General features: G+C 34.6%; 1 protein-coding gene across 1 annotated transcript in view; it reads right to left on the minus strand.

Moving 5' to 3' along the window:
• Positions 1–16,358, minus strand: part of WDFY3 (WD repeat and FYVE domain containing 3) — a 294,837-nt gene that overhangs the window by 112,183 nt on the left and 166,296 nt on the right. The window contains exons 18-24 of the mRNA XM_037739168.1: positions 13,167–13,279; positions 11,330–11,561; positions 9,686–9,786; positions 9,334–9,552; positions 4,562–4,743; positions 2,322–2,553; positions 808–968 (exon numbers count right to left, since the gene is read on the minus strand). Coding sequence (XP_037595096.1) covers positions 808–968; positions 2,322–2,553; positions 4,562–4,743; positions 9,334–9,552; positions 9,686–9,786; positions 11,330–11,561; positions 13,167–13,279 — 1,240 coding nt within the window. The remainder of the gene's footprint in view (positions 1–807; positions 969–2,321; positions 2,554–4,561; positions 4,744–9,333; positions 9,553–9,685; positions 9,787–11,329; positions 11,562–13,166; positions 13,280–16,358) is intronic.

Genomic DNA, 16,358 nt, shown 5'->3' on the forward strand with positions numbered 1-16,358 from the left:
ATCAAAGCCAGTGTCTCTACAATTGCCCCTGGAATCCTAAACAACCGACGGCCCATCATCTCTCTGGGCTCCTCTCCTACTGCCCAGGCCTTCTCTAATTTTACTGCAGCCACAATTGTCTCCATGGCAGGCACGTACAGTACTTTTCTCCAGGCCTTTACACCTGTATTCCTGGAATACAAAACACTCCACCCTCATATGTATATCCCAAGCTCTCTATTCTGTGGCTTGTTACCTCATCCCTGTCAAGTCTTTGCTCAAAATTCACCTTCTCAGAAATGCCTCCTTGAACCACCATATTTAAAACTTGAAGCTTCTCTCTTTCCCCTTCCCTGCTTTATTTTACTGCATAGCACTCATCACCTTCCAACATACTTCATGATTAGGTTATTTCTTTATGTATTATCATCTGTCTCTTCTACTAGAATGTAGAAAACATAAAAGCAGAAATTTTCATTTTATCTGCTGCTATGTCATGAACTAAAGGTTGCCTGGCATATCATAGGCCATTCATTAAAAAGTTGAGTTGTAGCCTTAAAAACAGTAATTGTTTTCATTAGTTTTTCTAAAGTTAAATTTTTTAACTGCCAATATAAATAAAAAGTTAATATGAATTATGTACTCATAACAGAAACTGTCACTTTTCCAAATTAAGTTACATATCTACATGTGTTTTGGCCTACATTTGAAGTCAAATTAACCAAACATAAGCAGTACATGAAAGGTATGATAGTCAGCAATCACTCATAATTGGGTAGTATCCATATAAGGCTCTGAGGTATTTCACCAAGAAATCATTCTGCTTACCTGCTTAGCAATGGCTTTGCTATCCAATTTGTTATACACTTTCCGGATTCTTGCCACTGTTAGGGAAGACACAGAGAGTGCATAGAGGCCAAATGACACCTTCTCCTCTGGTACTAAGGACACAGGGGATGGAACTACCCCTTCGGATTTTGCATCTTTACCTTCAAAAGAATAATAATTCTTTTCAAAATCATCAGTGATTCTCATCTTAAAACAAGTTTCTTATTCTTATTACCATTTTTAAATGAAGAGGCTTGAAAATCTTAAAGCAGAATAAGAGAGGTAAATTTAAAAAATATTTTACTTAATTCTCAGCTCTTCATTTCTTTAATTAAAAAATGGAAAAGGATATCCAGTCATAGAGTTCTACATTGTAAGTGCTACTCTTAAAGCATGTTTAACATATAGCACAATGTAAAGGAAGAGGGAAAGTTTTAACTGTTATCTGACAAATTATAGAACGTCCCCCTAGATTCAAAGGAAAAAGGAATGAAAATGAGTAATGTCCCCATCAGCTGTATACCATTATGTCTCCTCCCTAAAAAGAGCACTCAGATATACCTGCCTGTATTCTTCTAGACAACACAGCAGAGCAGAGCAGTCATTAATAAAGGCATGTGTTTTAAAGCCACATGGCCTCAATTTGAATCTTGCTTTATCATTTAAAAGCTGTGTGACCTATATGTCTTTTTGCTTCAGTTTCCTCTTCTGTGAAATGGGAATGATAATGACAGTATCGAATTGACAGTGTTTTGAGATGAATAAATACATGTGAAGGGCTCAGAACAGCTACATCCTTCATGTGTATCGACTTATTTAGCACACAACAAGTTCCCAAGAAATGTTAGCTGTTATTAGATACCATCTAAATTAAGATAAAGTGAAAAGATAAATTACTAAATCATATGATTATTACCACTTAAAATATACTTGTCCTAACACGTCTGAGATTCTTAGTAGAATCAGAACAAGGGGGTGGAAGCCATCATTTGCAAGGAGTACTACCAAGGAACTGCCAGCTTAACGTCAGTTCCTTTGAGTCTAATTTCTTTTGGGAGAAAGGATAATAAAAAGTAGACTTGGAGTAAAGAGATGAAGAAAAATAATGTTAACTCTTCTAATCTGGAGAATATATGTGTGTGTTTATTAAACTCATCTGTTCTTTCTTTAACAGGAGTGGCTGTACATTAAACTGCTTCATGTAATAGGAGAAATCACAAAAAGAGAAGATGGTCACAGTTAGATTCCTAGAGGGCATAGGCCTACATCTTGGAGCCAATAAGAGAAACTAGATAATGAGTGATCAGACATAAAGACAAAGAATCCAGAAAGTGCAGTATGATCAGTGGAGGAAAATATTTTAAATAGGAGTGAGTATCCTGCTAAAGAAGATTAGAGAAGGAGAAGGCTCTTTTCCTAGATAAACAATATGTATAACTTTGTACACACAGATGCATCTATACTGCAGCAGTTAAGTTTCATAAAACTTCAAGAACTAAAAATAAGTTACTTACATGGCATACATACAGCCTGAAAGCTTCCAACATAATTTGGTCCAAGTTCATAAATGGTAGTAACATTTGAAGAAGGTAAAACTTCTTCTAGAAAATGTGTGGGTCCCAGGCGCCAAACCAATGAAGCAATTTGGCGTTGGGCAGGTGGAGTACCAATGTAGGCATAGACTGTGCTCACCACTGGTGGATTTGCAGAACCTGAACCCCCTGGAGTACTGTGAACATAATGAAGCTGTAAAGAAGACAAAAGCAAATGTGTGAGATGTGAACACTTTCCCCAGGAAAATAGCTACTTCAGCATATGTATTTTCATTATCCCTAAGTAACACAACTTTACAAATGCACGAAAACATTTGGCGCTGAGAAACAGGAAGGGCAAGGGATGATACTGGGATCTGTAACTGAGGACCAGATATAGCAGCTAAAACTTTTATCCAACTCTGTAATATAGATAAACTCTTTAATGCTAATGACAATAACCAAATATAGGGATACTGTCACTGGCTGGTTTCATATCAAGTCAATGATGCTTCTCTGAAATTTCTGTGCTGAAATAGAGAGCTTTCCACTATGTAATTAAAGTAGTCTTGAAATTAGGTATGCTACCCTCAATGCAAGTCTGCTAACTAAAATTACTGATAAAAAGTGTTTTATAGGGATAAAATACTATAATAAATATACAATTAAGTACCGTGTAAAAGATAAGGAAATTAAGTTGCTTTTTCCTGCTGAAGCAACTTGATGGATGAAGGAAATTTCCATTAATTGTTTTGTCACAGTAACATCTTAGCTTCAGATCCTATTCATTACTCTGTATATTAAACAAAAGTTCTTGGTGATGTTAATAGTAAAACTGTGAAGAGCAACATGTGAGCCACAGTTGATTTCACAATACTGTGACTACTGACAGGGACAGTGATGATGATGATGTAAATAAATCGACAATAAAGTTCCTTCCTACTGCTCAATTCTAGCAGCTGAGGGCATTTTTATTTTTAATATCACTAAAATTAATGAAGGAGCAATATACTAGAGAATCTTCAAGCCCATTTCCAATACAATCATGTATACAAAGAAATCAATGACTATTCTACAAGGTGCATTTTAGGGTTTATCATACTGAAACACAATGTCACAATAAAATATTATCATCAAGGAAGTAAATCTATTCAAAGAGGCTACTGGTTTCAGTGCTTTTTAAACTTTAATTCACACACAAGTACAAACTTTGTCTTTGTTACGTCTTTCAAGTGATATTGCTCTAAAATGGATACCCGCTTGTAATGCTAGCACTTTAGGAGGCCGAGGCGGGCGGATCACCTGAGGTGGAGTTCGAGACCAGCCTGGTCAACAAAGGGAAACCCCATCTCTACTAAAAATACAAAAATTAGCCAGGCGTGGTGGCACACGCCTATAGTCCCAGCTACTTGGGAGGATAAGGCAGGAGAATCGCTCAAACCCAGGAAGTGGAAGTTGTGGTGAGCTGAGATTGCGCCACTGCACTCCAGCTGGGTGACAGAGCAAGACACTGTCTTAAAAAAAGAAAAGAAAACAAAACAAAACAAAAAAAGCAAAGCAAAGCAAAATAAAATGGATACTATGTTTTAGAAGTTAAAGAATTTTCGGAGCTTATGAACTGAGTTCTATAGAAAGTAACTAGCAAGATTTATTCTCATTCAGAAAAAGGAAGTTTCGTCTGTTTACTTGCTGCATCAACTCTTTTTTCTCTCTTCTAAATGCTATAGCAATCTAGAGTAATGTTTATATACTTATTCATTTAAGAAACAATAAATTGAATACTATTATCATTATCAGGACTAATCTGGGTGATCTGAAAACAAAGAAAAAATAAACAATTCTATCTCTAAAGAATATAAGTCTTCTGGACTAAAATACAACAACAGCAATGAAGAGACAAAATAGTGTATTCACTGTTATTTAGGAATCCTTCAACTGATTCCTCTTTTATGAAAAAGCACCTGGCAATCTTGCTTAAGCTCTTGCATATTCAGAAACTTCTTTAGTACCTAAGCCCTCATTTCTATTCTTCTCTAATAAAATGTTAAGAATTAGCCAAGTGAGTCTAATCTATTTTTCAAATGGGTACTGAATATCAACTTAAAATTAAGATAGTAATCGTAAAAATATTCCAGTAAAACACACACATACACAAATACTTCCCCACACCCGGGAACTACTACCTTTAAAGCAGGCAGATTTACAAGTGCATATATGCTTACCTTTACAGTGTTAACAAGCTGTCCATCAATATAGAGGGCTGCAGTACTGTTTTTCAACATGCCTTTGCTCATTACCAGGACCAAATGATGCCACTGTCCCTCAATGATAAGCTCTCCACATCGAAAGCGAGCACAGCATGGGAGAATCTCATAAAATGAGGACTCTTCACTAAAATCATCAACTGAAATAAAGGGGGGAAGCCATAAAAAACCTTTCCCAATACCATCCCTATTCAAACAATTATTCATATCTAGATCAGCATGTTTTGACTTTATGTTAAAACAAAATGATGATGCAGACTGATTTGAGTAATTATAAAACTCTAGAAAAAAAAAAAATCATAATGCTGTCTGGGTATGGTGGTTCATGCCTGTAATCTCAGTACTTTGGGAGGCAGAAGAGGGCGAATCACCTGAGGTCAGGAGTTCGAGACCAGCCTGGCCAACATGGGGAAACCCCATCTCCACAAAAATACAAAAATTAGCCAGAAATGGTGGCGTGTGCCTGTAGTCCCAGCTACTCGAGAGACTGAGACAGGAGAATTGCTTGAACCTGAAAGGCAGAGGTTGCAGTGACCTGAGACTGCACCACTGTACTCCAGCCTGAGCAACAGAGCAAGACTCCATTTCAAAAAGAAATAAAATAAAAATAAAAAGATAATGCAAACTGAAGATACCCTATTCATGCAAATACCCTTACCTGCAGTAAGAAGTGAAACCTAGAATGTATTTTTGCTCTTGTCTGCTCAAGAAATATAGGTATAGTCAAATAAAGTTATAATGAACAGAAGTTAGCTCACGAAGTAAAAAAAAATAAATAAATAGACAATAAAGTTATGATAAACAATAAAAAAGAGACTAGTTGACACCCAAAACAAAAATAAGCAGGTGGAACTACTGCAAACTAAAAAGCTTTTGAATAGCAAAGATAGCAACAGAGTGAAAAGGCAATCTATGGAATCAGAGGAAAATATTTGCTAACTGTGTATTTTATAAGGGATCAATATCAAAAATACATAAAGAACTACTAGAACTCAATAGTAAAGAAAGTATTAATCAATTAAAAATGAGCTAAGAACTTGAATAGACACTTCTCCAAAGAAGGCACATAAATGGCAGACAGGTATATAAAAAATGCTCAGTATTACTAATCATCAGGGATATGCAAACCATAAGCTCAATGATATATCACACCTTACACCTGTCAGAATGGCTATTATCAAAATACAAAACACAAACTTTGGCAAGAATGTGGAGAAACTGAAACTCTCGTGCACTGTTGGTGGGAATGCAAAGTGCTGCAGCTGCTATGGAAAAACAGTATGGAGGTTCCTCAAAACACTGAAAATAGAACTAACATATAATCCAGCAATACCATATCTAGGCACTTACCTAAAATCACTGAAATCAGGACTTCAAAGAGGCATCAGTACTCCCCTGGACAGATGAGTAGGTAAAGAAAATGCGGTATATACATACAATGGAATAATATTTAGTCTTAAAGAAGGAAATTCTGCAATATCTGACAACATAGGAAGCTTAAGGACATTATGCTAAATGAAATAGCCAGTTATAGAACGACAAATACTGCATGACTCCACTTATATGAGGTATTTAAAATAGTCAAATTCAGAGAAACAACGAATGAAATGTTGGATGCCAAGGTCTCGAGGGAGGGGCAAATGGGGAGTTTCTAAACAAATGGCATGAAGTTTCAGTGAAGCAAGAGACAAAAAGTTTGAGATCTGCTGTACAACACTGCATCTATAGTCAACGATAATGTGCTGTGACTTTTTTACATTGATTTGGTTACAGTATGGGTTAGAAAAACAACCAAGAAAAATGTAAAGTTCATTCTTGCTATATGCTATACTCAATGATACAAGGGAACAACCATCTATTATTAGTTAGTGGCCGTACTGTCCATAATAACAGCTAGCAAAAAGGAGATGATTTACAGTATAGAATAGGTATTTGTTGATCCAAGTTTCCGGCTTCATCAGAAAACTGTGTCCCATGTACATAAATATATTCTGATTTGCTACCATTCTACAATTACTTCTTGACTCTAATCTGGCTCCTCTTTGCTACCCTGTATATTACCAAACCATGCTAAGAAATAACGGTTTCATATTAATTTTAATATTTAGCTAAATAAAAATTAATTTACCTTTTATCAGTACTTAACAAGTGACAAGACAGCAGTGGAAAGCCAGATTTTAAATACTCGTTTTTTTTTTAATTAAGAAAAGAGCTAATCTGTAACCACAAAATTTAAAGCAGATCTAGTATTTTTCACTGCATGTACAAACAAATAAACATATGAAAGTAAAATTTATGATATATGAAATAGAAAATGCGAATAAAATATTAATTTCTAATTTTGGAATCTTAAAATATCTGCACATACTTAACTGCCAAGATATTTTAGAATGGCAATTCAGAATATATGTCTGTTGACAAGACTATTACACAGGCAAAAATCTTATCTATGAGGTGACTTGATATAGGAACTGACTATACTAGGCAGAAAGCAGGATCCTAAAGCCTTGATAGGTCTCATGTTATGGACCAATGGAGGTGAAAGTAAAGATGAACATATGGGTGAAACAAGAAACTTGTCCCTTTTCCTTCCCTGGTTCATAGACTGTAAGTCTTCTCAAGTATTGAAGAATATATTCCTTATAAAAATTTGTGAGCATTTCATTTTCTGACTTAGGTTTGAACTAAGACATTTCCAGCACTGAGTGGTGTGTCAGGATATCTCAGTAAGCCAACTGGCTTATGACAACTCTTAATTTTCTAGGCATCTTAATGGATTACAGCTGTTGGGAGAACATATCCTGGCAATACTAATGCATACGTTACCATCATTTCTAATCATATATGGACTGTAGCAGCCTGGCAAATTACATTTAGTAATAAAAATGAGATAGAGTTAGAAAATATTTTCCTAGTTTACAGATTTGTCTCCAGATCCAGTCCTTAACTTTTCCATTAAATTCCCTGGTGTTTTCAAATTCCCCACTATTATTCACTTTTCTCATTGTTTCCTCCTCAGGCCATTCATTTCCTCTATTCATGCATTTATATGTTTATACAATATACATTCTAGGTACTATGTCAGACAACAGGGCTGCCTAGATTACGAAGATTAATAATCTTGTTTGTGGGAGGTTCTAATGGAATAAGCAGACAAAAAGAAAATTAAAAATTAAAATCTATGAAGTCTAGATAAGAGATGAAGATTATTAAAAAAGTGCTATGGAAGTGAGCATAGGGAAGAAGGGACAATTTTAGAAATATTAGGGAGGCATATTGCAGTAAGACTTAGTGGAAGGGGTGGTATTTTCAAGTTAACTTAAGGTTTCCAGCTGGGCCAACTGGCAGTGGTAGTGTCATTTACCAACATAGGAAAGCAGAAGGAGATGTAGGATTTTTGTTTTTGTTTGAAATGGGGTCTCTCTAGGCTGGAGTTCTGTGGCCTCTTCATAGTTCACTGCAACCTCAAACTCATGTGCTTCAGCAATCCTGCAACCTTGGTCTCTTCTAAAGGAGATGTAGGTTTTATAAAGAAGAAATATTAGAATCTGAGATGTTTAGTGGAATACTGTTCATATAGAGATGTCTAATATGCAGCTGGAAATATGAGGACAGCTTGGGATATAGACAAATGAAATAAAAATTTGACTTCACAGTCCTTGAAATAAAAAAGACTTAAAGGAATACTAATTCATGATTTTTTTTTCCCATTAAGAGTTGGTCAAGTACAAAGATCAAAGGTGAAACCCTGGAGAATACTAATTTTGAGGAGAAGATGGAAGAGAAAGCAATTGAAGGAAATTGCAAAACAAAGATCAGAGAAATAGTGAGTATTCTAGAAAGCAAGATTGAAGGTAGTTTTAATTAAGAGGAATTAGTCAACAGGACCAAATGCTACTAAGGGGTAAATAAAGTATCACAACAAGAATTTTGAAGTACTAACTATATTGATAGTTCTGTGCTAGGTACCATGAAGAATACTAAGTCAAGAAGCCTTACAATCTAATTAAAAGATTAATAATTATATTAAATTACTATTTATTGAATACCAACCACACATCAATTAATATGTGATATTATTTTACTTATTCAGTTAAAAGAACAAAATTAGATGACAAAAATCACATTTATATAAAAATGGTTATATTCTTCAGCAAGAAAATTGAGTAAATTGAGTTTTACATTTTAAGTTATTTACATCATTTAGCAAGATCTTCATGAATGCCTTGAGTTTGGAGTTCCATTGTATAGCACTGTAAAGTCATGGCATATTAGAGAAAACTAGGGAAATGGAATTATAAAATCATATGTATTACATCTTAAAGGTAAGTCATGGATAAGGTAATTGAAATGTTATTGTGTCTAGCACAGTGTGGCACATATGGCGGGCAGGTGCTCAATGAATATTAATTAGTTAAGCAGAATTCACAGCCAATGATAATCCTTACCAAAATACTCAAACAAGCAACCTGCTTTCCTAGCAAAAGCTATGATTTCTTGGCAAGTAGAGATAAGTCCTTTTAGGTACTCAGTCTCTCCACTGTTTTGTATGTCTCTTTTGAAAGTGTCTTAAAATTCACTGGTAACCGATATTCAATATTTCATATAACTTGTTCTACGCTATGATAATTTAAGTTGAAAAGTTATTAGTTGGACTTTTAAAATAAATACAAAAATGAAGTTTAATGCTTCTAGAATCAAAAGAAAAAACAGGAAATGCAAATACTGACCATAATTTTGGAGAAGTTCCTCTTTAGTGGAAACAATCAGAGATCGGTCTTTTGCTGACAGAACTACGGCAAGGCAAACGTAATGTTGCTCAGAAGAATTTGCTCGGCGCACAACGGTAAGAAGTCTGACAGGGTGGCTATTTGGAGGAGAACTAAAATGTTCAATACAAAACCAGCTAGAGTAGCTTAAGCCAGATGGAGGAGGGAATAATCTTTCCCCTATAATAACAAAAAAAGTTTGTGTTGATTAATATTTGTATTTTTAAAGATGCCCACAAAAGCATATAAACTCTAAATAAAATACAATGTACTGGAAAAAAAATATCATAAGCACAAAGAAAACATTACTTACCATAACCAATACCACTGACGACAGCCCCATCATTAAGACCTGTTGTGACGGCATTATTTGTAGGAGCATTATGAGGGGCCAAACTAGGCAGAAACAGACAGCTATTAAAGAAAAGACAACATACATATTAGAGATCATGACTTTACCCCTTAACACTATGCACTTACAACAGTGAAATAACTGCCAGTATTTAATGGTAACTAGAGACAAGATCATGGAATAAATCTGGAAGCCCTTCCCTTCTTTCAATTATGTAAGGATATCAAGAGATATAATTGTCAAATCTCCAAAAATAACATTTTTTATTTAAATTTTTAAAAAATTAAGGTGTAATATGCACATGGCAACATACTCTAATGTATAAACCCAATCAAGACATTAGATCAATTTCATCACTGCAGGAAAATTCCCCTGTGCCTCTTTCTAGTCACTCTCTTGTTATCAGTGATCGTTTTTGACTATTCCCAATCATGTTTTAATTGTTTGATAATGACCCATGATAATATTCTTAAAACACAAAGGTTTCCATCAATATAAGAAAACCACAAACAACTAGTATAGACAAAAATTATGAATTAACATTCTAAGGCTGGGCACAGTGGCTCATGCCTGTAATCCCAGCACATTGGAAAGCTGAGGTGGGTGGATCACCTGAGGTCAGGAGTTTGAGAGCAGCCTGGCCAACATGGCAAAACCACGTCTCTACTAAAAATACTAAAATAGTCAGGTGTGGTGGCATATGCCTGTAATCCCAACTACTTGAGAGGATGAGACAGGAGAATCACTTGGAACCCAGGCAGCAGAAGTTACAGTGAGCTGAAAGAGTGCCACTGCACTACAGCCTGGGTGACAGAGCAAGACTGTCTCAAAAGAAAAAAAAAAAAAAAACTCTAATAGCGAACAGATCTAGCTATTAGGTCTATTAACATTTGTGTCTATTTTAAGGCTGCTGGACTTCATGAACTCTTTTAGATTGTTTATAGATTCATTACTGGCATTTCTACTACCATAATCTTTTCTGCTACTTGAAATAATTTACTCATTTGAAGTGACAGTCATTGAATATTTATAATGTATAAATTATTATGCTAGGTAATTTGAAGGAAAGATGATGATAAAACCTAAATAATTTTCAATCTAATTTTAATTTATATGTTATCTATACATTTATATTTATTACATCAGAAGTCGGCAGACTTTTCTGGGAAGGGCCAAGTCATAAATATTTTATTATTTGTAAACCAGGCAGTCTCCATCTGACTACTCAACTCTGACACTCCAGCACAAGAATGACCATAGGAAATATATATATAAATGAGTGTGGCTGTGTTCCAATAAAACTTCATTTACAAAAAAAATAAATAAATAAAGACACAGTTTGCAAAAGCTTTACTGACAAAACAGATTTGGTTCGTGGGCCTAAGATTTTAGATTCCTATGTCATATCAATTTATTTAGTATAATAAACAAAAATAATTAAATATAGCAATCTTAAAATAGCATGCTCAAAATACTCAATCATTAAAAAATATTAAGTATGGTAAAATATATTTTAATCAAGTATATTTAAAACCAAAGATCTATTTGTAAAGTCAAGTATGAGGCATAAAATAATAAAGCTTGGCTTCCTTGCAAATTCCTTACCCAAACCCTTCAAGCGATGTGTCAAATTCAACAAAAGCTGGAGTAACTGATGACCCATGAAGTCTGATGTCATGTGGGGTTGTCATGGAGACCAGACATTTCACCCTGGTTAGGGGTACAGTACTTCCTTCCGCAGATTTGACCAGGCTCTTGCTTATCCGGTAATGGTTATCTTCATGTAAGCTAAAAACATTATCAGTACCCAGACCTTCCAGAGATGTGATCATACTACCTGTAAGTCAAAGAAATCTCTTGTGAAAATGTCATATGGAATTTTAAAGTAAGTTTACAAGGCGGATTTATTTTTAAATACCACTTCAGTTTCAATATACAAAAATTTTCTTTTTAAGTACCAAGATCATTATCCAGTTTTAATGTACTTTATTTTTAAACTTAACAGCATGTGTTTCCCTAAAGCAATATGCACCACTGCAGAAATGTTGGAAACTAGAGTATAAATAAAAATAAAAATCTCAAATAATTGTCATGTACATGATACAATGTAATTTAATTATAAATCTCAGTTAATAGTTTACAAATCACGTAATACATTTATTTCATAAAACTATGTTTTATTAATTATCTTTGAGGGAAAAGTAAACAATTTTAGAAGCATTAAAAAGAAAGGAAATAGGTCATCTTTATTAAAAAAATTACAGATAAACGGCAGAAACTTGATTCTTCTATTTTCTCCCCATTATTAATTCTTTCCTTACAATTATTAGAACTAAATGCATGATCATAAAGTACTTTAATTTAAAGACTTCCATTTTTATAGAAAGGGTAACAATTTCAAGAACGAAAAGATAAATTCTAAACAAATTGTCATTATCTTTCCAGGGACACATTACAAATATAATGAAAAAAATATTCTCTCTCGAGGTAAACTACATGAGCGTAGGTAACTGTTTTCCTCCTAAATGTGCCAGATATTCAGGCAACTATAAAAATATTTCAATATTCTCTTAGGGAAAGGAACAATTTTTGTTTCTACTCTTAGCAAGAAAATCACAACTCAATTCTAAGAAACTGTGTAAAGTACAAAAATAATAACAAAAAAATGACGATAACAAAAAATACATCCAGGAGCTGTACATTAGTTAACACGAAAAACTGCAATCCTTTCTGTTCTCTAATGTAACAGTGTTGGAAGTCAGAATATCTTAAGGTTTCCAAAACACAAGCACAGTATTTGCTAATCACTGACAATCATCTGTATGAAGAAAAAATAAGACTGAAATAATGGGTGAAGTTTGTTTAATCTGACTTCAGAACTGTCACCTGAAAAACGAAAGAGCTGAACTATATGATCACTACTTCCTTCCAACGTGGCCATCTAACCCTTCTTTTCTCTCAGACTATCACTCGCTACTTGGCTTTACTTCTTTCCTTATCCAGCCTATATGCTGGATTAATGTATCAGTTCAACTACTTTTATCAGTATTTAAAATTTCCTATCCTCCACGTGTTCCTGCAGTAGTTCTCCTGCAAATCCACCGCCTGTCAACAATAATCTAATCAACTACTCTTCAGTACAGGCGGCAAAGGCTACTCGAGGAAGGCAGAGAAATTACAAATCCTCTGAGAAAGAGGTATCTCCCTTCCAAGTCAAGGGTTGTTCTACCCATAATTCCTACCTCTTCTGGATCCTTAAAATACTGATTTCTTCCTCTCTCCAGCTGTCCCCTTTGTCAATCAACCCAATCTTTTGTTTCTCTATTTAAATAACAAGCCCTTCTCTCTTTGCTTTCACAAACTTCTTGAAATAATGTTCAGCCCCTACATGATTTCCATTCATAAAATAAATCAAAAAGAGGAATTTTAAAAGTCAGCTTACTTCTCATCTCTGGTTCATAACTCAGTGAACTTGGTTTGTGGACCCTATATTGTTTTAGTAGTTTTTTGTCCCAGGCACCACAATTTAAAGGACTTGCCAAACGTAAAAACTCCCTAAGAAAGAGACAAAGCAAAGTTATTCCTTGACTGAGAATATTACATAATTCATAAACCAAATATTCAGAAAATAAATTTAATAAATTCCTACAGGCTAATTACAATACAAAAATTGCCAAGTATAATAAAATAATATATAGTGTTAGTTTTACATTTAATCACCGTATACCTATATATCTGCTACATTTTTTAAAATTTATTTTTAGACAGTTATTTCTTGCTTGAGAATATTATAATTCATACACCAAACATTCAAAAAAGGAATTTAATAAATTATAACAGACTAATTACAATACAAAAAATGCAAAGTATAATAAAACATATAGTGTTAGTTTTACATTTAATCACCATATAGCTATATATCTGCTACACATTTTTTTTAAATTCATGTTTTAGAAGTTAATAATATTTAAGAAGAACCCCAATTCAAGTACTTCTAAAACCAAACTCATCACCTTATATCCAAACCCAGAGTTTTTCTTATGTTCTGTACCTCACTGAAATGTAATTTTGTTCCTTCTCCTTTAACTTTCCACATTCAGAAAATCAGAAAATCTTGTTATTTCTACTCTCTAAAAATACGGGATCTGCTCTCTTCTCTCATTCTTGCTTCTACCACCGAGACCACATTATTTTACTATTCCTAAAACCAAGTCTTAATTATCTCCTGAGACAATAATGTTGACCCAACTCAATCCATTCTTCACTACAGTCATTATCTCTCAGAACTGAAATCTACAGTGTCACTCTATTGCTTAAGACGCTGCGATGGCTGTCCATTTCTGGGAGATGAAAACCCAAAACAGCTAGAATTCAGTACCATATATGAGATGATTTCTAGTGTAAACTCCAGCTTAATTGCTCTCATTTTTCCCCCAATCATAAATTCCACTAAAGACATACCTAAAAATTCTGACTGCTTAAGAATGCTGTACTCCTTCCTCACCCTGGATCACCATATTTGCTTTCTTGTTGGGGAAAAAAATTCTTTGCCTTACTTTTTCTACCTGATTAACTCTCTTCCATACTTTAACTTTCTTACTTAATTTTTTTTTTTTTTTTTTTTTTTTTGGTGAACCAGGCTCTTGCCCTGTCACCCAGGCTGGAGTGCAGTGGTGTGATCACAGCTCAGTGTAATCTCAAACTTTTGGGCCCAAGAAATTCTTTTCCTCAATCTCCCACGTAACAAGGACTACAGGCACACACCACCATGCTAGCTTAAAAAAAAAATTGTAGAAACAGGGTCTCACTATGTTACTCAGGCTTATTTCAAATTCCTGACCTGCTTTGACCTCCCAAAGTGTTGGGATTATAGGTGTGAGCCACACTGCCCGACCTCATACTTTATTTCATTAACTGTCATTTCCTCCAGGAAGCCTTCTTCGAGCCACCCTTCCAAAAGTGTAGGCTGTCCCTAAATAAACTCTGTAACACTGCTATTACAGAACTTACTAATAAAAATTTCCTACTTGTCTACACACATTCCTTATTAAACTATTACTAAACTATACATTTTTTAAGAGCATGAACCATCCATATCCTGTCATTTATAACATCATGTAAAAAAAAAAAAAAAAGTAGAATACCTCTCTAAATTTATTCCCTATAGCAGGAAAAAAAAAAAAAAGGCTTAAAAGTTAGGTTTGCCAGTTTTTCATGTAGAACGTCATATACAATTAGTTTATAATCTACAGCTCTTAAGTAGCAAAGTACTTGTACCATCATTTGACATTTTTTTAATGAGAATATACTCACTGTGAAAACTGAACATATCCAGTGACTGATTTTCATTGCCTATTCTATTTAACTATGCAATATAGTAAAATAGTAGCATTAGGTGTGGGACAGTGTGTTGCTCTCTCTCTCCTCTCTTCTCTCTCTCTCTCCCTCTTTGTGTTCCCCTCTCTTCTCTTCTCTCTCTCTGTCTCTGTCTGTTTCTCTCTCTCTCTCTCTCTGTCTCTCTGTGTGTGTGTGTGCGTATGTGTGTGTGTGTGTGTGTGTGTGTGTGTGTGTGTGTGTGTGTCTACTTTTAATGTGGCAGATTGCCAAAAAAGATCAGGGGAAAATCTCAATGCTATTTTCAAAACTTTAGGACTGTGTGCACATCCATAAGATGATGGATGAAGTGAGTAGGTCCATCTCACTCATCTTGGTATTATAAAAGTCGTGAACTGCCTGATTCAACACCATTTAACAAACGTTTACTGCACAAAAGTTTCTTAATCAACAATCAGTTTGGAGTCAGTTTTAAAACTTACAAATAAATTTCAACAATTTTTAAGAAAGCTCCTAAAAGTTTTATAAAAGAGGAGTACCCTAACAGAAAAAAAAAAAAAAAAAAAAAACAACAAAACTGAATACAGAGATCTGCTTATATTCCCAGAGTAACAAGATACGCAAGTATATTTTTGTAAGGAGGAACAAGATGATTTATACATTAAATCTGTCTGATTAGGTAATATAAAGGAAAATACAGGAAAAAATGTTTAAAATTAGGCACACAGCAGGCTGGCGCAGTGACTCATGCCTGTAATCCCAGCACTTTGGGATGCTGAGGCGGGTGGATCACGATGTCAGGAGTTTGACATCAGCCTGGCCAACATAGTGCAACCCCATCTCTACTAAAAAAAATACAAAAAATTAGTTGGGTGTGGTGGGGGGCACTGTAATCCAGCTACTTGGGAGACTGCAGCAGGAGAATCACTTGAACCCAGGAGGTGGAGGTTGCAGTGAGCTGAGATCTCGCCACTGCACTCCAGTGGCGACAGTGCGAGACTCTGTCTCAAAATAAAAATAAAAAAAAAATAAGCATGGCAAATTTCACTCCTAAAACATACAGCATTGTTTCTCTTGTATTTAAAACAGATTATACATGTGTGTATACATAAATGTATAAAATAAGCTCTGTACTAGCAGTGTTATAGTTTATATAGGGGCAGCCTACCCAGACTTTTGGAAGGGTGGCTCAAAGCAGGCTTCCTGGAGGAAATGACAGATATATATATGAATTATTCAAGAACAAAATATATATAAGTATATATTTCCTTTTTCTTTTCTTTTTCTTTTTTTTTTTTTT

This window comes from Cebus imitator, unplaced genomic scaffold (genome assembly GCF_001604975.1).
Source record: "Cebus imitator isolate Cc_AM_T3 unplaced genomic scaffold, Cebus_imitator-1.0 Scaffold64, whole genome shotgun sequence".
NCBI classification, from domain to species: Eukaryota; Metazoa; Chordata; class Mammalia; order Primates; family Cebidae; genus Cebus; species Cebus imitator.